The sequence below is a fragment of the Pterocles gutturalis genome, unplaced genomic scaffold, assembly GCF_000699245.1.
Source record: "Pterocles gutturalis isolate BGI_N339 unplaced genomic scaffold, ASM69924v1 scaffold19393, whole genome shotgun sequence".
Lineage (NCBI taxonomy): Eukaryota > Metazoa > Chordata > Aves > Pterocliformes > Pteroclidae > Pterocles > Pterocles gutturalis.
Window position 1 is genome coordinate 47,722 of NW_010118530.1, and position 22,362 is coordinate 70,083.

Sequence of the window (22,362 nt, forward strand, 5' to 3'; positions counted from 1 at the left end):
CGCCTGCAGGAAGGAGAGGGAGGTCTCTATACATTTTATGCCCTCAACAATGAGACCAATGCATCAGTTACCTTCAGTATCTCTGTGAAATGTAAGTGTTTGGCATTGCCCATTCTTTCATGCTGCTTGCCCTGGGGCTGCTGGCAGCAAGTAGGGTGGGGTACCAGGGTGCTTCCAGCCCAGAGGACACACAGCCAGACTGTGTCTAGGAACCAGCCCAAACCTATGTGTAGTACAGGGGTTCCTGGTGTTTTATTGTTGCACACATGGAAAGTAAATAAGAACACAAGGAATGTGCTCTTCCTCTGGTCATGGCATTCACTGTTTATCTGCCCTCCCCAACAGCTCCTCCAAGGGTCTGCAAAATCAAGGTGCCAGCCAATGACTCCAGCATCCTTCAGTGTGTGGCCATCGGCTACCCTGCCCCACGCATCGAGTGGTACCAGTGCCCCATTCACTCTGACAGGTAGGAAATGCCTGTGAGATTGAGCACCACTGTGGTGTGCACTTCCGCTTACTATGCTGGCATTTGCTGGGCAGCACCATGTGGGCTTGCTTACAGGCAATATAGCAGAGTCTGTCCAGTAACAGCAACAGGGGTGTTCCCCTGCTAAAAAAAAAGAGGTTCCTGGGGACTGTCTGAGGAGAGAGAGCAGGTACTATTCCTCAAGTGCTGAGCTTGAATTTTTCAGCCACCTATGTTTCATGTTCTCACAATGCTTATCCAAGGAACATGTAGGTCCCTTGGAGAAGTGCCCTGGTGTAGGTTGCTGTAGAGCTACATCCTGGCTGGTCTTGGTCATCTTTCTGGGACCTTCACAGGTCTGAGGCTCTGCAGAACACAGGTTTACTGAGCTACAGCGTAATGGGAGGCAACTGCAGCTGCCTGGTTGGGGTTGTTGTGTCTCAGTACCAGCCCCATTCAAGGAGGGAACTGCTGGAAGAACTCAGCTGTAGCCACATAAAGGCAGTTACAGCTCTGTCTGTACAGGGCTTTGGTGCTCAGGGAAAGGTCTTGAGCTGGGCAGAGGGTAAGATGTCTCACAGAGCTGCAATCCTAATTCCCTGTGTCTCCTCTCTAGTCTGATACAGGCACCAATTCACTTATGAGCACCTGTGCTGCAGAGGAACACTCACTCTCTCCTGCTTGGTATCTCCGCAGATACAATGAGGACTATAGGTTGCTACTGAACGACTCCAGTCCCCAGGTGCTGAATACGTTGCCCTTCCGAGAGGTAGAGGTGGAGAGCGTCATCCTGTTCCAGGAGCTGGGTGCCAATTTCACCTTCTGCTGTGTGGCCATTAACAGAGAGGGGAATGCTTCTGACATGTTTCACTCACTCACCATCACCAGTAAGAAACTAACATAGCTTGGCAGAGTAGGGGGAGAATTTGGGGCTTTTGGAGCTGCATCTTCTTATATGTATATCCCCATTGTCTTGCAAGAGAGGTGGAGTAGATTCCACAAGCCATCTGTGTTCACAGGAGGTGGGAGGCTTTGGCATTTGCCAGATCTAGGAGCCATGTGGGAATCACTGGCTGGGCACAGCCTGGTGCTAAAGGCTGAGCCACGCCATGAACACCCAACAACAGCAGGACCTAGCTCTAGGATGTGGCACAACACAGCCAGCTGTTGCTCCAGGGGTTGCATCTTTTGATGGGTCTGTTCTTGCTCCACAGATCTTGGTCCCCAGTCAGTCTGACCTGCACCTGGTGCTGTTTGTGTGGAAATTGGGGTGCACAGGGGCAACCATTGCAGCCTTGAGTTTAGCATCAGGAATTTCCCGCAGTTCCCAGCAGTTCTTTTGGGTGTCTCTGAGGCCAGTGCTGGGGTTGTGTTGCATACAAGGGAAGCCTTAAGTGAAGAGCGAGGCAAAATGCTCAGATGTTTTACTGAAACCCCCCCCCCCTTTTTTTTTTCCTCCTCCAGGAAATGTCATGGCCCTCCCGAACAGTCTCTTCAGCCCTGTTCTCTCCACCTGCATAGGCACATCGGTCCTGCTGCTCCTCCTACTCCTCTTCCTCCTCTACAAGTACAACCAGGTCAGATTCCCTGTTGCACACAAGGGCTGCCAGGCCTGCCCAGCCTCAGACCACGCTGCCTCTCTCTCCTGGCAGCCACGGGCAGGGCACATTCAGCCTGGGTGTACCAGGCAAGCTACCTCCCTCATATCCGCTACCTCCCAGCTTCCCCCAGGAGTTTCCTGCTGCACGGCAAGACTCATGCACCAAACCCATCATGTTAACACCTCTCCCACTGTGCTCCTTCAGTCCTGTGGCCCAGAGGTCAAGGTGGATATTCCTTGGTGCCAAAGGTGCTCCCTCTGTGCTGTCAATTGCAGCTGGTTTTGCTCTGGTCACCATGAATCCATGGACTGAATTAAGGTTTGCAGCTTGCACCTACTTTTTATTCTCCTCCTTGCTTTATAAAAAGCTGTCTTTATGAGGAAACAGGATGATGTTAGAAGGTGTTTGGCCAAGTCTTCCTGGAGACACTATTTTTATACAAGAACTTGCCCCGTTTTCTTTGCAAGACTTTGCATTTGGATTCCTTCTTGTTTGTTTCCATAAACTGTACCAATCAATAGGCCACCTCTGCTTCATCAGTGGGTGAAAACCTCCTGGTTCTCAGCTCTCCTTTTTGGCTTTCTTCCTTTGACAGCCCATCAAGGGTGCAAATTTTGCAGCAAAGTTTTGCTGCTGGTTGTCAGAAGATCCAGCAGAGCCCTCTCCCAAACAAATACCTACAGCTATGTAGGCAGAGCTGTCTTTGGCCAGTGTTCCAGAGAGAGAGGGTGGATGGAGGTGTAAGCACAGCTCTGACCTGGCTTTTAGAAAGGCCTTGTGAGGCCAAGAGAAGCCGGACGTCTTTATATATCTTATCTGTCTCAGCCATGGGCTTCTTGAGCCACGGCTGGTTGCTGCAGCACTGGTGAATTGTGGAGCACAAAGGAGCAATGCTCACCCTCTGAGAGCAGGCAGCAGCAAATAAACTGAGTGCATGTGGCCCTTTTTGAGGGACCTCCATCAGAATCTGTGCTGCTTGGAGCATCCTGTCTGGGTCTATCTGGGCATGCATGTTCAACCCTCAGGCAAAAAAAAAAAAAAAAAGCACCAGTACGGGGAAAAAACCAAACAGACGCTTTGCATCAAAACTGCAGATGTGTTTGCCTCAGTTATGGTCCCTCATGCCTGTGCTAACCCAATTTTGAGCATCTACCCAGTGGCTGCATTCTTCTCTGCAGCTATCCAGGGGAAGTGGTGGGGAAAAGCATTCCAGCAGTCACCTCCCAGCAGCAGGGACATGAGGTGACTCATCACAGCTATGGTCACTCCACCCACGCTTCCCTGTGGCTGCCTTGATGGACCTGAGACCACCTTTGCCACTCTGGGGTGCAGGTCCTTGCCTGTCTCTTGTACAAGAGCAAAGGCTGCACACAGTATTCTCAGGCCAAATGATTTCACTGCCTTTCTCTGTATTTGTGCCTCCAGCCTGTCTCCCCAGCCCTCTCAACATGAATGACAACACCCAGCAACTGCCTCTGCCCGCAAGCTCCAGCACTGCTTCTCTCTGTCCTTGCCTGGTTACTTCTGCCATGAGTTTCATGGAAAAGAGAAGAAATTCTTACTTCTCTTTCTCCATTTCTTTTTTTCCCCTCCTGTAAGGGAAGTGGGGCTGGGCCAGCTCCACTGTTCTGCTGTGCTCAGCAACCCAGGGTACTGGGGAAGGAGACACAGGGGGACATCTCCCTCCAGCACCAGCCAGGCACTGTCAGCCACTGGTCTGGTGGAGCATGCTGGCTCACCCCAAGTGAGGGCAATGGGCTACTTTAAGTGAAAGAGGCAAGAGGGCCTCTCTGTCACAGGTGATGACTTGGAAGGACTTTGCAATAGCAAAGGGACCAGACTGTCCAGACAAAGCCCCTCTCGCTCAGTCCAGGTTCAAAGCAAGAAATATTTGATGCACTGAAATCTCAGTCTTCCCTCGGTGCCTGGAGGGTGAGAGCTGGAGTGCATACAGGGACTGGGGCACACTCAGGACTTGAGGAACATTGAATAACTGAGTCTCTTCCTTACAGAAACCCAAGTACCAGGTGCGGTGGAAGATCATTGAGGCCTGTGAAGGGAATAACTACATCTTTATCGATCCCACTCAGCTGCCATACAATGAAAAATGGGAGTTTCCCAGAAACAACCTGCAGTTTGGTAAGAAACCTTCTGTGCTGCTTGTCTGGTTGCATGCAGCTCACCACAGAGATGAAATGCTCCAAAGCAACTGGGAAATAGCCAAAGCTGTATCCAGCCATTACAGCAACATCCTTACCCAGGCCTTGCTGCCCTCTTCCACACAAGGTGGCAAATGCGAGGGTACAACCTTCCTCCAGCCCTCCATTGTCCCAAGGAAGGTTGAGAGAGGATTGTGTCTCTCCTGGCATCTGGGGTCATTCCTGATGCCTAGAGCTGCTGAGCCCATGTTTGGGCATTGCCTCTTTCACACTCTTTGCTCACAGCAGAGTTCCCCTCAGATGTTAACCAGCTCCTGACTAAAGGATGTGTCATCTTGTCTGGGCTCAGTAGGAATCCCCACTCGCTAGACATCCTCTTCAAGGCTGTGTGCAAGGCAACTGCTCAGTCTCTTCTTATGAAGCATCTTTTACCCACTTTTTTTTTCCCCTCTGCAGGAAAAACTCTTGGAGCAGGAGCCTTTGGCAAAGTGGTAGAAGCCACCGCTTTTGGGCTGGGCAAAGAAGATTCGGTTCTCAAAGTGGCTGTGAAGATGCTAAAGTGTAAGCCCGAAGCAACTTGCAAAGGCTGAAATCTCCCAAGCTCCTTTGGGCAGGGTGTAGTGTGTGTTCATCATGTGTTGGTGTTCCCAGGCTGCAGCATCTACTTTTTTGTATGTTTCTGTGACAAGTACTGGGTGCTGGAATCACGCTGCTGTCACTTTCATAGACACACGTGGCCAGAGAACACTGTTTCCTCTCTGAGCGTGTCTCCTCCTTTTGTTCTATCTTTCAACACTTTTCTCTGTCCTCCCTCATCATCTCTTCCTTGTTCCTCCCTCACTCCTTCACACAGCTCTTCTCCTCTTGCCTTGCAGCATCAGCAGACACAGATGAGCAGGAGGCTCTCATGTCTGAGCTGAAGATCATGAGCCACTTGGGACACCACGAGAACATCGTTAACCTGCTGGGAGCATGTACCTATGGAGGTAGGATCCCACAGCCCTGCTTCCCCCATGGACCCCTCCCATGACCTGCTCCTCTGAGGCTGTTGCCTCTCCTCAGTCTCACCCCAGAGATAGCTGATGAGCCCAGGGGTCTTCTCTAACTTCTCCTGTGGGCTGGCCTTTTCCAGACATGCATACGTGCAGTATAGGTTCTGCTGCCCCTCCCAGGGAAAGCAATCCTCAGGATAGGTCACAGTAGCATCACTTCTTGATGAACCCTTCCTGCCTCTCTCCCAGGCCCAATTCTCGTCATCACTGAGTACTGCCGCTATGGAGATCTACTGAATTTCCTGCGGAAGAAGGCTGAGTCCATAATTATCCAGGATTCTGCCCTGGACACCTCTTTAGACAGTGCTGCTGATTACAAAAACGTTGATGTAGAGAAGAAATACATCCGCAGGTAAGAGCAGAGCTCTGATGGCCACAGGACTGATCAGTGCGGGGCCTGGGTACCGGCTGGGAGAGCTGCGCAGAGGGCTGTGCTGTGGGGAGATTAAGGCCAAAGGTCTGGGGACTTGCAGCATACCAGGATGTAAAAACCACTGGGGACATGCAAGTTTAGGCTTAGTTACAGTTCCAAATTTTTCAAAGTCTTCAACAGCAAATCATTGAATATCCCACAATGAATCAGGTTTCAATCCCGTCTGCCCTCCCATAATCTGGAATCGGAACTTTTTGGCTTCCTGCACTGTTGGGCACATGAGTTTTGTAGGACAAGAGGCTGAGTGCTCCCATCAGCCGAGGGCAGTCTCTTGACAAAAGGGCAGCAGTATTTGAAGCCTTGTGCCACAGGGCACCTAGGTCCCCCCATCGGCCTCGATGGTGACTTTCCCTTTGCCCTGAAGCCTCTAGCTAAGCCACTTCCTGCAGGCAGGGATGTGGTTTCTTGTCTCAGTGGATGTGGAGAAGGGCAGAAGGTACTGCTGGAGGGTTGCTAACAGCCTGCCTCCATTTCTGTTGTTTCTGACTCAGCGACAGTGGCTTTTCGAGCCAGGGTTTGGAGACATATGTTGAAATGAGGCCTGTGTCATCATCTTCAGCGTCATCAGATTCTGCACAAGCCAAGGGTGAGTTGAAGGCTCATTTCTGTGTTTTCACGATTTCTTTATTCTGGCCATCCTGTCTGGTTTAGCCCCAGGGAATCAGGAGACAGCATAGCTTGCATTATTCGCCAGGTTTGCAGCAATTCTAAAACTTTGCTTTGAATTTCAGGGAAAGGCTCAGGGGAAGAAGATGAAGCCAGGGAGGACCTCCGTCCCCTTAATCTCTCTGACCTGCTCCAGTTCTCCAGCCAGGTGGCCCAGGGCATGGCATTCCTCGCATCAAAGAATGTGAGTGCTAAGAGGACAGCTGCCCCCAACACCCCAGCTGGGAAATGCCAGTCCAGCCAGCAGGCACCAGCCACCCTGTCTGCATGAGGCTAGGGATGTTCTTGATGGGGTGGCCAAGCTCAAGCAAGCTGCAGCTGGAAATAGGCCTTTCTGATCCCTCTGCTGAGTTCACACATGCTGGGCCACGCTGACTGGTGCTCCCTCCTGAGCCTCTGCCTCCTCTGGGCTCCAGGCAGGCCATCGCAGCAGGGCAGTGTTATAGGGGGGAACCCAGGGCTGTGCATTGTGCCAGTCTCGGTTTTCTCCCCAGCTTTTACTTGAGGTCAGGAACTTTGATGCGAAGGTTTCTCGCTCTGGCACCTTTCCACTGCCCCAGGGACAAGGAACTGAAAGTGGCTGTTGAGCTGTCTGCCAGAGCTGGTTCATTTAAAGTATCGGAGAGTAACCGTATGACTGTTTCGGAGACGAGGACGTGGTGTGGACAGTCCCTGTTTGCAAACCTCCTCCCCTGGGGAAGATGACAGTACCATCAGTGATTAAAAGACATGGCATGAAATGTCACAATGTCTTAGCATTGCAAATGGAGTGGTTGAAAGAGCCCGTACTCCTTGTACGTGACACAGTGCCTCTTACAGGGGGTTTTTGAGTAGTATGTGTTCGCCTTGGTTCTGCAAATGTCATTTGGATGACAGGCCTGGGGGACGTTGGCTGGGTCTCAGCTGTGCTCTCTTCTCCCCAGTGCATCCACCGTGACTTAGCAGCCAGGAACGTGCTTGTATCCGATGGACGGGTAGCCAAGATCTGTGACTTCGGCCTGGCCCGTGATATCATGAACGACTCGAATTACGTTGTAAAAGGCAATGTAAGTAATTAAAATGGGGACATGAGATGGTACGAGGGTGGGGGGGAGGCTGGAGCATGGAGGACAGGGTGTAGCATAAGCTGCCAGCCTGGCCCAGGCTGCAGGACTCTCTGCTCTTGCAGGCCCGCCTGCCTGTGAAATGGATGGCCCCAGAGAGCATCTTCGACTGCATTTACACCGTGCAGAGCGACGTGTGGTCTTACGGCATCCTCCTCTGGGAGATCTTCTCCCTTGGTAAGAAAGAGCATGCAACCCTCTCGTTTCCCATGGCTTACACTGCCCTAATGTCTCTCCAGCAAAGTTTCCAAGAAAGGAGGAAGGCTGACAAAAAATCTAGGCTCTAGCAGGGCTATAAAACACTTATGCTTCCAGAGGGACCATTAAAAGCAATGGATCCTGGATGATTTTTCTCTAACTCGGAACTCCCTGAGAACAAGTAGCACTGGCTGAGGCGATGCTCCAGGCTGCCTCTTCCCACCCCCCCAAGGCTGGAGTGTTAAAGCTGCTGATCTGAGAGCCCCCTCTGCTCCCGTTACTGTCACAGGTAAAAGCCCATATCCCGGCATGGTGGTGAACAGCAAGTTCTACAGCATGGTGAAGCAGGGGTACCAGATGGCCAGGCCTGACTTTGCTCCCTTGGAAATGTGAGTGCCTGCACACAACGGGTGACAGGGTGGTTGGAGCTGCTTTGTGAGGAGTGGGCACAGAGATGGCACAGGGACCTTGGTCACAGGTCGGGCTGCTGCTCTGTTCCACCCCTGAGGTTCAGGCTGGATCCTTCCAGGCTGCTCCTTGCTCCTGTAGGAAAGCAAGACCTACAGTTATGTAGGTTATGTATGTCAGTTATGATGTTCTATCAAATTTTTCCTCTGTTTATGGACAGGAAGATGGGAGAGCTTGTGTTTATATGTCCACATTCCTGAACTTTGTGATGGGTTGTGCTGTTTTGTTTTTTTTTTTGTCAGATACTTTTGACCATTTTTGACAATAGGACTATAAGACAAGCCTGAGCAGGTTACAGGAGGGGAATGAGTTTAAGCTTAAAGAAAAAAAAAAAAGTACTGGAGGCATAAAGCCCCTTGTTAATAGATTAGAGAAGTTTGCTCTGTCCACTTCTGCGCTCACCTTCCCCTAGAGCACAGCACATGCACTGACCGGGGATTTTATAGGCAGTTAGACCAAGGGACTACTCAGTACCATGTGCCAGGAGGTGGAGAGCCTCAAGCAGCTTTGCAGCAGCACAGTGCACCCACCCTGTCCCTGTCTGGCTCTGCAGGTACAGCATCATGCAGGCGTGCTGGAGCCTGGAGCCCACAGAGAGACCCACCTTCGATCAGATCAGCTGCTTCATTCAGAAAGAACTGGAGGTGCATAAGGAGCAGGTGAGGACCTTTGAAGAGAAGGGAGATGTGCTTTCTCCCTATACAAAGATAGCTTCTGGACACTTCTCCTGTGCTGTCCCTTCCCTTTAACTGCTGGGAGCAGTTCAGTGTTCTGTGAACAGCGCTATAATATGACCACCCATGCAGCAGCCCTGCCCCATTCCCCTGGATGTGGTGTGCAGCTGGACAAAAGCTGTGCTGCCTTGTGACAAGCTGTCCTGCAGCTCCACAAAAGCACAGGCACACCCATCCCACCAGCTGGCCCACGCCCTGTGGGCACAGCAAGGGGAAGTGTTGAGTTAGCATCTCCCCCAGTCTGGAAACAGACGTTGTACACCACTGACGGGACTGAAACACGCTTGGGGTGTTTTTTGCTTTCAAGGACTACACCAACCTCCCCTCCCCTGCTGAGGAAGATAGTGGCTGTGATACCTCTGGCTGCTGTGAGGAGTCCTGCGAGCAAGAGGAGAGCGGCCAGCCCCTTCTCAAGAGCAACAACTATCAGTTCTGTTAGCTGGTACCATCACCCTGGGGGAGATCCCTGTCCTCCTGGCTCTGCAGAGCACACGGTTCTGCTCTGCCCTAGGACACAGATGCCTTCTGCCTTGGCTCTCCCCTCCGTGCTTTGTGAAGTATGAGTGTTACCCATGCCCTCACAGAAAGGATAGCACTGGAGTGACTCAAAATTGAGACTCACCATGGGGTTCCTAAAGTCTTATCTCAAGCATTGCACAGAGTTGTTAGGATGAGAACATGCTCCATCTCTACAAGGTACAGAGATGTCCCTGCCACCTGCCTCTCCACCTTCCCCGGGAGGAGGCCAGGGGTGTTTGGTTGTTGTTGGTTTTGTTACTTTTTTTAAAAATACAAGTTGCAGCCAAGTAAGACACTTCCAAGTCACCCATGTGACTGAACCTTTGTGTTTTATAAGCACATCTTGAACTAAGCCCTGAAGCTGGAACTGCTCCACACCCCAGCAGCAGCCCTCTTTCTTGGTGGTCCTGCTCTCTTCCCTTTGTCAGTCTGACCCTGGATGTTGCAGAGTGAGTGTTTAGATACAGGTAAAGCCTCTACTTAGCATTAAATATCCATTAACTCTAAATTTCCTTCTGCAATCTACCTCTCTGCAGCTGATGCTTCTGCAGGGATTTTTGGGGGAAGTGAGCCAAGGAGACAACCCTAGGGTGTTATGCAAACTTGTGCCCCAGTAACAGGACCGAGGGGCAGTTATTTCTCAGGTAAAATACAGAAGTAACCACTGCTCTTCCATGTGAGCACTGAACACAATCCCATCCAGGAAAGAATGGCAGCTTAAACCGATCTGGAAATGATCAACATAATACATATCCTACACAACCTCTGGGTTACTAAACATGTAGCAATCACTGCCTTTGTCATGATTACAGATATGCTCTTGTACATATGTTCCTGAGGTACTTTTAATAGTACAGCTGAGGTAATTTTTTTTCATAAGCTAGGGCCTAATGTCCTTAAACTTATTTCTCATCCTGTGTAGCTCTCTGAAGTAGCTAATGAACCTTCTTAGCTTCAGCTGGGGGTGGGGGGAGGTAAAGGATCAGTACCCCAGGTCCAAGCACTGACAGGGCTCAGGCAAACTACCGTGAGACACAGCGACTGTAGGGCAGGTGGCCTTTGCCATACCGAGAGCAATTATGTTATTGCTGATTATATTAAACCTGGGTTTATGATAACACTGTGATTCATTACTCCTTACTAAATAAAAGCTAACCTGTTTCTATCTGTCAGCATTATGAAGAATAACACATTTAACAAAACAAGTCTCTTCCAGAGGTTTAAGGATTGTTCTCAGAGGGGAACAGATCAGAGCACGAGTGATGCACTGACCCATCCTCTCCTACCCTGTAACTCTGCTCCAGTTCCTCAGCCACACCTCTCATCACCAGTTCTCAAACCCCTTCAATCTTGTGTAATGCAAAAAAACAAAACAAAAAAAAAAACACAAAACAAAACAAAAAAAAAACCCAAGCCGCCCTCCGGAAAGATTAAAAGTGAGGTTTTTTTAAAAGCACTTTGCTCTGACAGGCCTAAGTAGTCACCCTGCATGGATATAATGGGGGAGTAACTTCAATTGTGATGACAGAACATCTGACAACAGTCACTGTGTTTGAGGCATGTGGTGGCAGTCTGTGTGGGAAAGGCAACGCAATGCCCAGGGCAGGGCAGAGGCAGAAGGGCCCTGGTGATCAGAAACTCCAGCTTACTGCAGCAGAAACTCCTGCAGCAATGGTGATGAGCTCCGGCTCAGGCAATTAAACACAGCCTGGAGAGCAGTTACCATCACCTGCTGCAGCCGCCCTCCGGTGACAGTCCCCTCAGGAGCTGCCCTGTGCAGGGAAATGCAGAACCAGAGCAGGGAGACCAGGGGAGCTGCCTCTCTCAGAAGCTACTCTCTTGCCACCTATAAGAAAGTACTATACCTTAGCTATATTTCACACGATGTTCTGGTGAGGTGGCCCAAGCCAGTTCTTGAGCTTTTCTTCTCATAACACCTTGCTTTTGAGAATACCGGGCTTTTCCCCCCACCATGGCACTGCGGACTGGAATCACGGTGTACATGCACACAGTGTTTGTGCCTTTTCCCACTGCAGTCCTGCAGGTTTTGTACACAAAGAACAAGTCACTTGGCCACAGTTTCACCCCAAAAATTGGAGATAATTTATTAAACTTGATCGCTGACTGAAAAAAGTCACTAATGTCTCTTATAATAAGTTAAAAGTTCTTAACAGAAAAACCCTAAGCCGTAACTACTGCATGTGCTCAGACTTAATACATTTACTTTAACAGTATGGTACTCAATAGGTTCCCCTTCACGGAAGGGAGTTTTCAACCACACCCCAAGCCTCTGAATCTTCCCCACTGCTCACTCAGACAAAATAAACTCCCTGGCTGGCAACTTAGCGGTCTAGCACCCTGCTTCTCTCCTCTGCGGGTCACAGCAAACATCCATCCACCTTCACCTTCAGCAACAGCAAAAGGGAGCTGGCAGCAGACAACACGCACAGCTGTACAACCGCAGCCCAGGGTGTTCGTCAGACATGCTGCAGGGGGAGAGGTCTCAGCCTGACTCCTCTCAAGGAGCTGATAAAACCCAGGCAGCATGAGCCTTCTCTAACCCACACAGCTCTGCGTGGACACGGGCAGGGCAAATATGACACCTGACCATGTGCTGAGGTTGCACACGTGGATGCAGCTCTCCCAGCGCCTCCTCCAAGGGAGGAACGCTGAACCCTGCTCACTCTGGGGACACTGCATTTCTCCTTGATCCCACACAGAGTCTTTGTGCTCCTGCTCTAAGGGCAGGACAACAGAAATGCAAGTCCTCAAACAGAATGAAATTGCTAAAAAACGCCCCAAATAAGCATGTCCATGAGGACAGCACAGAAATTTTGAGTGTCCTTTCCCTTTCCACAGCCACCACCTTGCTCAGTGCTCATACAGCCCTCCAACAAGCTTGGTTCCCCTGGAGCTCACCCGGCCAATACTTACCTTAACATACAGAAAATTTTTCACTCAATGTATGTTTCAGTTTCTAAATGATTAGTGCTCATGTGAAGGGACAAACAATTCTAGAAATTTTCTGCAGCCAAAGTACCCACAATCCTGGACCCAGGAGTGCAGCCTGCAGGGAAGCTCCCCAGACACAACTCCTCCTCCTCAACTAAAAGACTCCTTGCAGCCAAGGTATATGAGAGCTCTGCAAGATTTCCAAGCAGGAGTCAGCGTCCTAAACTAATCTACTCAGAATGTTTGGGGGAAACCTTCTTAGCTGTCTGCCTTTCATGCCTGCTCCCACAACCCCAGCCCTGCCACCAATATGCACAAAGAAGTCAGCAAGCAAGATTGAGAACTTAAAAACCTGTGTGCTTGACCACACATACTCCCTGCTACCAGAAATGCCTCTCCCTTCTCCACTCACCAGCTGCAGGGAGGGCAGGCAACATTTCACACCACTGAACAGTGGGTCTGTCGCACGCCTCGGGAGGCAGCTGCAGCCTTCAGCAAGGGGAGTGACAGACCCACACTCACAGCAGCTATCGTGACACTCTGGAAGCACACAGCTCTTTGGTCATTAACAGCAGTCAAAGCCATCAGCATCACACCTCCAATCTGTAAAAATAAAACTCTCACGCCAGACAGCTGCCCAAACCTGGCAAGAAGCTGGCCACCTATCCACACGACCAGAGACACAAACCAACAGGCTGTTCTGGTACTCAGCAACCTCTATCATCCTCCTGCTTTCCCTCTTCATCCTCTTCCGTTTCTGTTTTAATCTGGGCCACTCCAAGCCGGTAAAGAGCATCGCGAATTACCACCTCCCCGGGCTGGCAGCTCTGTACGATCTCCTGGATCTGACGATTCACAATTTCCCGGCTGGTGAGGAAGTCCATGAGGCGGTTGTAGAGGTAATAGTGCGTGGCGTTCTCGAAGGTGATGGGCCTTTGGCGGATGTTGCTCGTTTTGCTGTCGTTGATAGCAGCAATGATGGCGCTGTAAGGCTCCAGCTCTCGGCACAGGGAGATGCAGTGATGCCGAGCCGTTGGATCTGGGTGGCTGTTCTGCTCTGATCCCATGTGAACAATTCGGCGCGCTGATGATTTGGTGATTGGGTGCTGAACAGAGTGCTCAGCCACAGTCATATCTACGCTGTAGTGCTGGTCTACCAGTTCAGGGCAGGACACATACTGGGGAAAAGAGAGAGACACACCAGGTAGGACAAGAAGCAAGTTCCTCACAGCTAAGAACAAGAAAAAACTACTGGTCAGCTGAACTCCAACCAGCACTATGACCCAGGACAGAGGAGGGCTAGCTGCGGCAAAGGTGGCTCTGCACACTCCCCTCCTCACTCATACACCCTCGGAGATAACCCCAAAACATCAGCAACCCTCTTTCCTCTCCCATTTCTCAGGTAATAGCAGAAGTTTGAGAGAAGTGAGTTGCTGTGTTAAAATAAGCTCCATGCTCCAAGGTTCATGATTGGAACTATTACAATGCACTTCCAGCACAGCTCTTCCTGTTAAGAAGCATGAACCTAACACGATGCCCCAAGCAACACATAACACCTTCCGCTATGCTCAGAAGCTCTGCGCTGGCAAAGCTGTGAGTCAGGAGACACTTATCAGGTCAAGTTATCTTGAGGCACAATGCAAGTTACATATTCTTTTTTTAGTTTGTTTTTTTTTTTTTTTCTTTTTTTTAATTTTAAATCTCACTTGAAACTTCTCCATATTGGACCGGCATAGCAGAGTGCAGAGGCGGACATAACTAACCGTTGGAGGATCCATGGGGTCAGAGAAGCAGCCCTGGTTTTTCCCCCACATCTGGGAAGTCAGGCTAGGACAGCAGACGTCTGCACACAGTGCCACTGAAGAGGCTGTATCAACAACATACACTGGAGGCCAGTGACGTGAGGAAACCAATAAGTCCACATGATCCCGGGCATTTTCTCCTCTTACTATGTACTTTGAGCCACACACAACCTGGAAAGAAATTATCACAAACAGGACAATGAAACTGAAAACTTATGGAAAAAAATATAGTCTTAAAAAAAAATAAGCTTCCTTTCAGGTATTCCAGACAATACAGTAACCAGACAGTTACTCTCTCTAAAGATACTCTGTTTCCTCCTCATTCACATTCACTTCATCTTCTTCAGGAAGCAGTGATTTTCAATTCCACCTCAGCAGCAACATGAAAACTAGGCTTCAGGTCACTAGTCAATCTTGAAGTCTCCTGCAAGACTGCTCATACTCCAAGCCCTCAAGGCAGCATGTTTCATTCCCAAGGCTCAGAGAGGCTCATAGCAAGGTAAGAAGAAACATTGCTGACTCCAGACTTCCTTACCTGATGTGGACACACTTTGTAGATTTTTCCTCCTGTGTGATGAGCAGAGGTCTGTGTGATGCTTGTCCCATTCTGTACAAACTCATAGAGAGCCAGGAGGGAGTAGCAGAGCTGGTCCTAGAAAAGACAGACCCCAGAGAAAGTCTGTATATGTCTAAAATTAACAAACTCCTCCAGAGAAGGAGAAGGCTGCAGGCAAGGTCTCCCAAATCCTAATTTGCACTTCATCCAATAACTTCCCAATCTCACACTTAGCACCATGAGAATGACAAGCAATTACACAATGCTGAGCCTGTGACAAGGTAATTACAGGCTTCCTTTCTTCTAGCCCACAACGGTTCAATTTATTTCACCATGTGTAAATTATCCTATAATCTGCAGACACTCACTTCTAACCCACCCCTGCCCTTAATTAACTCCTCATCTCAGTGCACCATCTAGGATGCCAAGTGTGGATGAGGAGAAAGACAGCAAAGAACAGCTCCACGCCTGCAGGCTTGTATGTGAGCAAACAAGCTGTCACCTTTGTATCTGAAGCCTCCCAGGGAATGCCACACTGTGTCAGAAAGTTCTGCAGCTCTTCCTCACTGTAAGAGCTTATCAGCTCAAGCCTGAAGTTTTCTTCCTGTAGGAGCCTCACCAAGGCACTCCCGTTACCTGCAAAGGCAGGAAACAAGCCTCAGCACTCATTCTCAGAAAGGGAAGTCACCAAAATAATTTCTCCTGAAGACCACAGAAGCAGAGACTGCACAGCCAACTCCCAACAAGAGAAAGCCATGATTAGTCCCATTTCCAAGAGTGCGGCACAGCCCACGCTTCTCTCGAACCCTTTGTTAGTAAGGTCACCAGACTGAGCCCAGCAGAGCCACAGGCTCCATGAGCACTTGTCTATCCTGTCATTTGTAACCTTTAAATAATGAGTTGGACTGATGTGAGGACAAACAAGTGACAGAAGAGAGCAGAGAAACGTGACTGCAGCCTTCGGGCTGAGCAGCTCCAGGCTTACCCTTCACATCTCCTCCCTGCTGCTCTCTCTGGAGCCCCACTTCCACAGAAGCCCATGCAGCCCTCCTGCAGCTCAACACTAAAACAGCTGCAGCCCTGTCTGCAAGGCCAACTCATACACTTGTTAAGCTTGCAAAGACAGTTTTCTTCTTATACACAATACCTCAACTGTTCAGGGAACAGAGTGCTAACTAAATTTAGCTCTCATACATCTGAGCTTATTCACCTCATGGTTTATTGTTACATGCAGTCAATGCCCTGGATGTACTGAATGTTGACAACACTGATTAGGACTAACACATCCATCTCCTAGTCTTTTTCCAAGTTCTGTTAACAACTTAATTCACTCTTTACGGACATGTGATATTGAGATATCAAGCCCTGCCTGCAGCTTTCACAGTCCATGTATCAGTTTAACATGAAACAAATACTGACTGGAATTCAAATTGTGCATGCATCCCTCTGCAATCAGGCCATATCTCATTTGGGGTGCCGTGTTTTCATGTCCCCCAAGTCTCAAACGTATCAGAGCACACCAGTGCATTCACTGGGCAGGCCAAAGCTCAAACTACTAAGTATCCTGAGAACAGCTGCACTCACCCCAGCATTCTTGCCTTCTCTCAGCAGACATAACGTTTAGAGTGATGCAATCATCAATACTCAACTCTAAACATCACCAAAAGACTGAAGTCCCTGCCACATAAAGCACTTCCTTAATAAGCACAACCTCAGCGGTTACCTGGCACTGGCCGTGCATCCAGGTTCTTGTCCTTCTCAGTATTGATCACCATCGCTCCTCTCATCAGCGGAGGGAAGAAAGGAGCAACAATAGAGGCATCAAACTTTGTGATGGGGATGCTAGAAGGAAAAGCCACCTGCTCAATCACCTCTGTCTCCATCGTAGACCAGAAATCTTCTACATTCACTTCACTTGATGGCAAGAATTCTGGCCAAGTAAACTAGAAAGAGCAAGAAACACACAGGTCAAATACAAATAACTATAGTTCATTTGAAGGTTTTGTGTCAGCCTCACTCAGGGCATGAGGACTACCCAGGAGAGTGCTCAGCCCAAATATAATAAGACACCTCCAGGCTCCTAGAGTTCCCCACAATCACTTTCTGTTGGGTGAGAGTCAAAATCATTTATTCCATAAAAGCCAGACATGCTGCATACTACTAGTAGGGCTTTTTTCCCCATTAGAGAAGACAGCACCTCAAGGAAACTGCTTTTGGGGAAAAAAAAGAATGCTTTCATGTCAAAGGAAGAAAGCCAAGTTCAGCAACTTTCATCCAAGGTCCCTACTGTCCCTACTGGCTGCTGGACAAAAGCCGTGGTCCAGGGACAGAGGATCTTGTTTTCCCCAAACCATACATCAACACCTCTAAGAGGAAGTGCAGGCATCACCACTCCAGCCACATCCTCTTGACCAGCATCAGCAGAAAACTGCTCACAAAGGTCTCATGTAATTATCGTGTATAATGAAAACCAGAGTCAGCAAAAGTCATTATGATCTGCTTTGAACACGAACAGGATGTGAAGTTTGTGAAAAGCCTACCTCTATATTTTTCAGTGCCAGGACATTTTCCACATTCCTCTGGGCTATTTCCACCTTGGGGGTTATACCACAGATTCCACAGATCATATCATTGTAATCCCGGACTGTCAGGCATTCAAAGGCCCAGTAGCCATTGCACAGCAGTTCCTGGAGCTGAACCTGCTCATCAGGGCTCAGGCTTTTTTCTGAAAAGAGAACATGCCACTGTTACAGCTTTCACTTCCTAAAGTCAGTGGAGAGGTAGTAGAACACTCCTATGCAGAATAAAACCAAACCTGACCTCCAGAGAATTGTTACGAATGGCCACAGAGGTACTGCTGGGTTTAGGGCGTGATTCGACAGAAACATACTGTACCAAAAGAGGTGACTTTTGCCTTTTTATAACCTAACAATCACCAGCAAGTCACAGTTTGGCATAAGTGTTATAGTAAAAAACAAGAAGAAGAACCCACCAGTTTGCTCCTGAACAGAGTCAAGAATATTGCCAACAGCCACTCTGGGATCCTCTCCAAGTTTAATGTGGTTTCGGATTGCAAACAGAAGATCCAAGCTCACTAGCAACTTGTTACCCACATTGAAGAGGCCTGCAGTTAAAACAAGACAACTGTTGTCTGTAGGGTTCCGGATCTTCCCCACAAAGAAATATATTCTTTACTGATACACAAAATACTCATATGAGTACAGTTCAGAGATTAACAGAAAGAGCTGCGTGGGACTGTTCCCTCTGCACATGAGCAAGATTAGCTCCCTTCACAGATTTGCCTTAAAACTTAAAACCAGCAGCCAATCCATCTCCTCTCACTTGAGTTTCACTAGTCAACATTCAGAAACCGCACTCTGCAGAGATGCCTTTAACTACGATCTCAGGGGTTGCCGCCTTGCAGAATTCAACACCACTTACACAGAGGAGACCTGCACCGGTGAAGCAAGGCACGGTCTTCCTCAAAGCATTCACACGTGGTTTTTCTCACAAATATAGATTTACTTGCAGGAGCAGCAGAACAGTGCAAGTCAAAAATAATTCAAGTTTAATACGCTGGGGCAAGGAAGAGGCTTTTCTGTGCCAAGACAATGCCCTGATACAGTCCCAAGGCTTCTGAAGAGTTTAGACTGCAGTCACGCTGTAAATTGGTATGCTTACATTTTTCCTACCTGTATAAATATCGGTGAAGCTATGGAGGGCCAGACACTGCAGGTTCAAGCACACTTTGACCTGAGCTGTAACCACCTGCAATCTATTAGCTGTCAGCAGCCAGCACTCCTGAGGACCAGCAAGGGAACTGCAACAGACAAGAAAAAATGACTCAAAGAGTCAAACCAACAGGTTTTTCAGTCCAGTCCTGCAGTAACTTAAAATGTTCTAGTTGAGATCAGTTCATTAGTAAGTCAGTCTAAGCCAGGTCATGTAATTTCACACCAGAAAAATTAATGTTACATTTTAAAATTATTCCCCTGGCAAAGTCAGGTCACTGCTCAGATTCTTTTAACAGCACGACGGCATCTCTCCAGCTCCATACACTTAGTGCATAGAATTTGAGAAGTAGAGAAATCTACGGCCCCAGGTGCTCTAGGAGAAGTGTCAGCCCTACTGCTATGGGGCAACAAATGGTGACGAGTAGCACCATCTACCCAACAGCCTGTCCCTGCACACACAGATTGAGAAACGCCTGCTCCTCTACAGGACAGCTGCTGCGGAAGAAGTTCAGATGGGAAAATGCCAGTTGTGCCCTAGTGGCAGAAATCTAGCTGTCCCCCTGAGCAAACAGGAATCCATGTCACAGCTAGCTGCCTCCCACTGGCAGGGGTTTAATGAGACCCTACACAGGCACATGTGAGCCCCACACTCAGAGCGCTGCCAAGCAGCCCAGCGCTGAAGGTTTACAACGCACAGGCTGGCAAGTCACAGGGTGAGGGACAGGATGGAAGATAGTACTGTTCATCAAAAATTACTGAGTATAAAGAGTATCTCTGCTGGACAAATCTTAATTAGTACTAGCCTGACCAAAGCAAATATCCTTAATTGGTATCAAGAAAATCTTTTTGGTTGAAGAAAGAAACACAAGAGTAAACTACCCAACATTCTGCTGTGGGAAACGTTTCAGCTCAGGCTTTTAGCAACAGAATGTTTGTCAGACTCAGTGAGGAGATACTCTACAGGGTTTTATACAAATCTTGTTAAAGTAATCTAGCCTGTATGCTGGTAATTTCTGAAAGTCCTTCAGGTTTCAGTTTGGATATTTGTTCCAAAAAAGGATTCATTCAAGCCCACGCTAATCCATGAAAAGAACAACAACATCATAAGCAAAAAGATCCACACAGGAAATATTTGCATCAGGAAAAGAGAGAAAAGGGAAATCACATAATGAACATCTATAATCCCACAGTTTTGCCTCTGTCAGCCTCACAACAGCAGACTGTAAAAGAAAGAAGGTATGACTAATGAAAAGATTCAATTTCAATTAAAAAAAAAATTATATCTAGACTTAGCAGTCACTCTTTAATCAAGCTCTCCTGCTGTACAGAAACAGTAACTATGAGAACTACACTGCACAGGAGAAACAGAAACACCGTTATCACCAACCAGCTAAACCCTTTCCACACACACATAGCTTATTCAGTGTCGCTTACACCAGCTTTAGTACCAGGGACTAAAGCAAATATTGTTTCAGGCACACTTGTAACATAGAATATCAGCACAAGGTTGAAAGAGTCACAAGTCTTACTTCTGTCCCCCTTTGAACAATGGGCTGTTACAGAGGAGGCACTGCGCAGATGGAGACTCATAGTAGTTTGACCAGGAGGTCTGCTCTATGGTGACTGTCTCCTCACTCACGTTGGACAGGATGAGCCGCGAGCTGTTGAGTTCATGGATGAGCGTGAAGACCTCGGCCAGTTCCGATTCATTCTCTGGGATCTGCATTACCTTGCGCAGCAACTGCAGGGTGGATTGACGCTGGATCTCTTTCTGGGATGGAGTTAGGGGCTCACTGGTGTTCAGCACATCAGACTGACCTGGACTGGCCTCCTACAAAGCAAGTGAAACATTCAACTATGCAAGCACGGGGATGAAATATTACGAAGCCCAAAGAGCCATAAAAGGTAACACAATAACCTTTGTACCCAGTAGACTTGACTTCTACTCCACTACTCAATCATTGACTCCAGATAGCAGCTTCAAGCCCAAGTCACTTCACCAAAAATACTTTATGACAGCCCATCAGGAACCCCTACAATACTGCTAGACCATCACAGATCTGCCACTAAACTGAGAATTAGTGGAGACAGAGGATCAAGAGGGTGAGGACAACCATCAACAGGTATATAAACACTCCAATAATCCTGGCAATTGTCACTGCCTTTCTCCATAGGTCATCATTCTCCTGTAGAACACGCTCGGCCATCCACAGCAGCCTGCACACCTCTCCAGAAGTTAGACCTGACAAGTGCTAAATGAGAACGAGGGGCTGCGATGTACAGTATATGCCGATCAACTACAATGGATCAAAGGTAGTCCTTAGAGACACACACCCCCCCAGCAAACACACACATGCTATCCAGACAAAATGCACAAGCGCAAGAGAATCAAACTCTGGGCGGCTCAGGAGAACAGCAAGAACACAAACAGGCTGATCTGTTTAATCACTTAAAACTCTTCTGCCAACATTTCAACCTGTTTTTCTGTCTAGTCTAGCAATCAGATAAATGATCAGTCCAAAGCCCAGAGACAACAAATAACTGTGTGACAGGAATGTTAAACTCATTTAGAAACAGAAAACAACAAACTAAATGAGGAAGAGACAAGGCACATGTTTCTCAAAATGCAAGCTGAGCTAAGCACACCGCTGTTCCTTACACATCTGCTTCTGTGCGAGTTTCACACAGGCCATTTCAGTTTGCTTGGTGTTTTTTTGGTTTTTGTTTTTGTTTTTTTTAAAAAAAAGCACTACACAAAGTTATGTTCTTCAAAATAAAAAAAAAAAAAAAGCAAGTGGAAGAGTCATATTACCACACAGACTAAAACGTAGTCTGCCTGTATGCTGAGTGGACATTTCAGCTAACAAAAGCACAGCTCCTTTTTTTTTTTTTTTTTAAACAGAATAATTCTGTATGACAAAAGCTAACATTTGAAACTTCAAACGCAAAAAAAACCCCCAAACAAACAAAACCCAGAATTCATTATTTACATCCATGTAGAACAGCAAACAACAGAAAAACATCTTTTTACAACAGAAAAAAATACTACACCCAGAACTAAGTTCAGGCTGGAAGTCAAGCTGCACTACAAACCCCTAAAAATAGGAAGCTCTAGCACAAGATGTACCAACTCAGTTGTCATTAGCCACAAGCTGGTCAGAAAGCAGAGCATACTTGGGAGTTTCTTGATGAAGTCTGAAGTTCAACAAAGCTGACACAACAAATATGACATCAGGGGCGATTTCCCCAGCATGTAGACACATCAGAAGCATTTTTAAGCTACAGAGACATCCAGTGGTAGAACTGAGTGCACTCAGTCTCATTCTCAGCCTGAAGCATCACAGTTGCAGGAGCTGGACAGTACAAACATCATCACAAGTATTTTCAACAGGAAATTATTCTGTTTGAAAAGCTTACCATAACGAAAAAAAATTAACAAGTTCCCATGGGCACTTGCAACCTGAGGTACTTCCCTGCCCACCCCACAAGAGCCATTTGATAAGACAAGCTATTCTGAACCTTACCAGGGATTTTGCTGTTTTCTCAGCTCTGTCTTTGGCAAGATTGTATCCGCAGCTTGGACAGATTCGTGGTTTGTGCCTGTTTGTATACACGTAACTACAGGAGGGGTTCTTGCATTTCCCTCTGCCACGTGATGTTGCCAATCCCAAATCCTGAATGACACAAAAAAGATGTTTGCCGACCTTGACTTTTAGATGCCAACAAGATTCTAGAAAAGTCTGCTCAAACATCATATGCTTTTTCATCACCTTCTAACACCTCGTTTAAAGGTCAAACAGCAGGCTCTGCCACTTTGCACAGAATATTTTAACTGGCACTCAAACATTTTGGGGCCAGTTCCAGAGACCACAAACACTCACACATTAAACTCATTCAGAAACCACTGATCCTCCCTGCT

General features: G+C 48.0%; 2 protein-coding genes across 2 annotated transcripts in view; one reads left to right on the forward strand and one right to left on the reverse strand.

The window, feature by feature from the left end:
• CSF1R (colony stimulating factor 1 receptor) overlaps nucleotides 1–9,417 on the forward strand; it is a 19,464-nt gene extending 10,047 nt beyond the window's left edge. Inside the window, 15 exon segments of the mRNA XM_010076253.1 lie at nucleotides 10–91; nucleotides 346–466; nucleotides 1,163–1,353; nucleotides 1,931–2,043; nucleotides 4,080–4,206; nucleotides 4,683–4,787; nucleotides 5,102–5,212; nucleotides 5,468–5,630; nucleotides 6,203–6,297; nucleotides 6,443–6,561; nucleotides 7,301–7,423; nucleotides 7,546–7,657; nucleotides 7,968–8,067; nucleotides 8,700–8,805; nucleotides 9,188–9,417. Of these exon segments, the coding sequence (XP_010074555.1) occupies nucleotides 10–91; nucleotides 346–466; nucleotides 1,163–1,353; nucleotides 1,931–2,043; nucleotides 4,080–4,206; nucleotides 4,683–4,787; nucleotides 5,102–5,212; nucleotides 5,468–5,630; nucleotides 6,203–6,297; nucleotides 6,443–6,561; nucleotides 7,301–7,423; nucleotides 7,546–7,657; nucleotides 7,968–8,067; nucleotides 8,700–8,805; nucleotides 9,188–9,319 (1,800 nt within the window). The 3' untranslated portion in view covers nucleotides 9,320–9,417.
• A 3,641-nt stretch (nucleotides 9,418–13,058) lies between these two features.
• The window catches only part of HMGXB3 (HMG box domain containing 3), a 17,780-nt gene continuing 8,476 nt past the window's right edge, over nucleotides 13,059–22,362 (reverse strand). The window contains exons 10-19 of the mRNA XM_010076254.1: nucleotides 21,968–22,117; nucleotides 19,973–20,274; nucleotides 18,402–18,529; nucleotides 17,702–17,833; nucleotides 17,250–17,434; nucleotides 16,433–16,652; nucleotides 15,212–15,345; nucleotides 14,689–14,805; nucleotides 14,115–14,324; nucleotides 13,059–13,529 (exon numbers count right to left, since the gene is read on the reverse strand). Of these exons, the coding sequence (XP_010074556.1) occupies nucleotides 13,059–13,529; nucleotides 14,115–14,324; nucleotides 14,689–14,805; nucleotides 15,212–15,345; nucleotides 16,433–16,652; nucleotides 17,250–17,434; nucleotides 17,702–17,833; nucleotides 18,402–18,529; nucleotides 19,973–20,274; nucleotides 21,968–22,117 (2,049 nt within the window). The remainder of the gene's footprint in view (nucleotides 13,530–14,114; nucleotides 14,325–14,688; nucleotides 14,806–15,211; nucleotides 15,346–16,432; nucleotides 16,653–17,249; nucleotides 17,435–17,701; nucleotides 17,834–18,401; nucleotides 18,530–19,972; nucleotides 20,275–21,967; nucleotides 22,118–22,362) is intronic.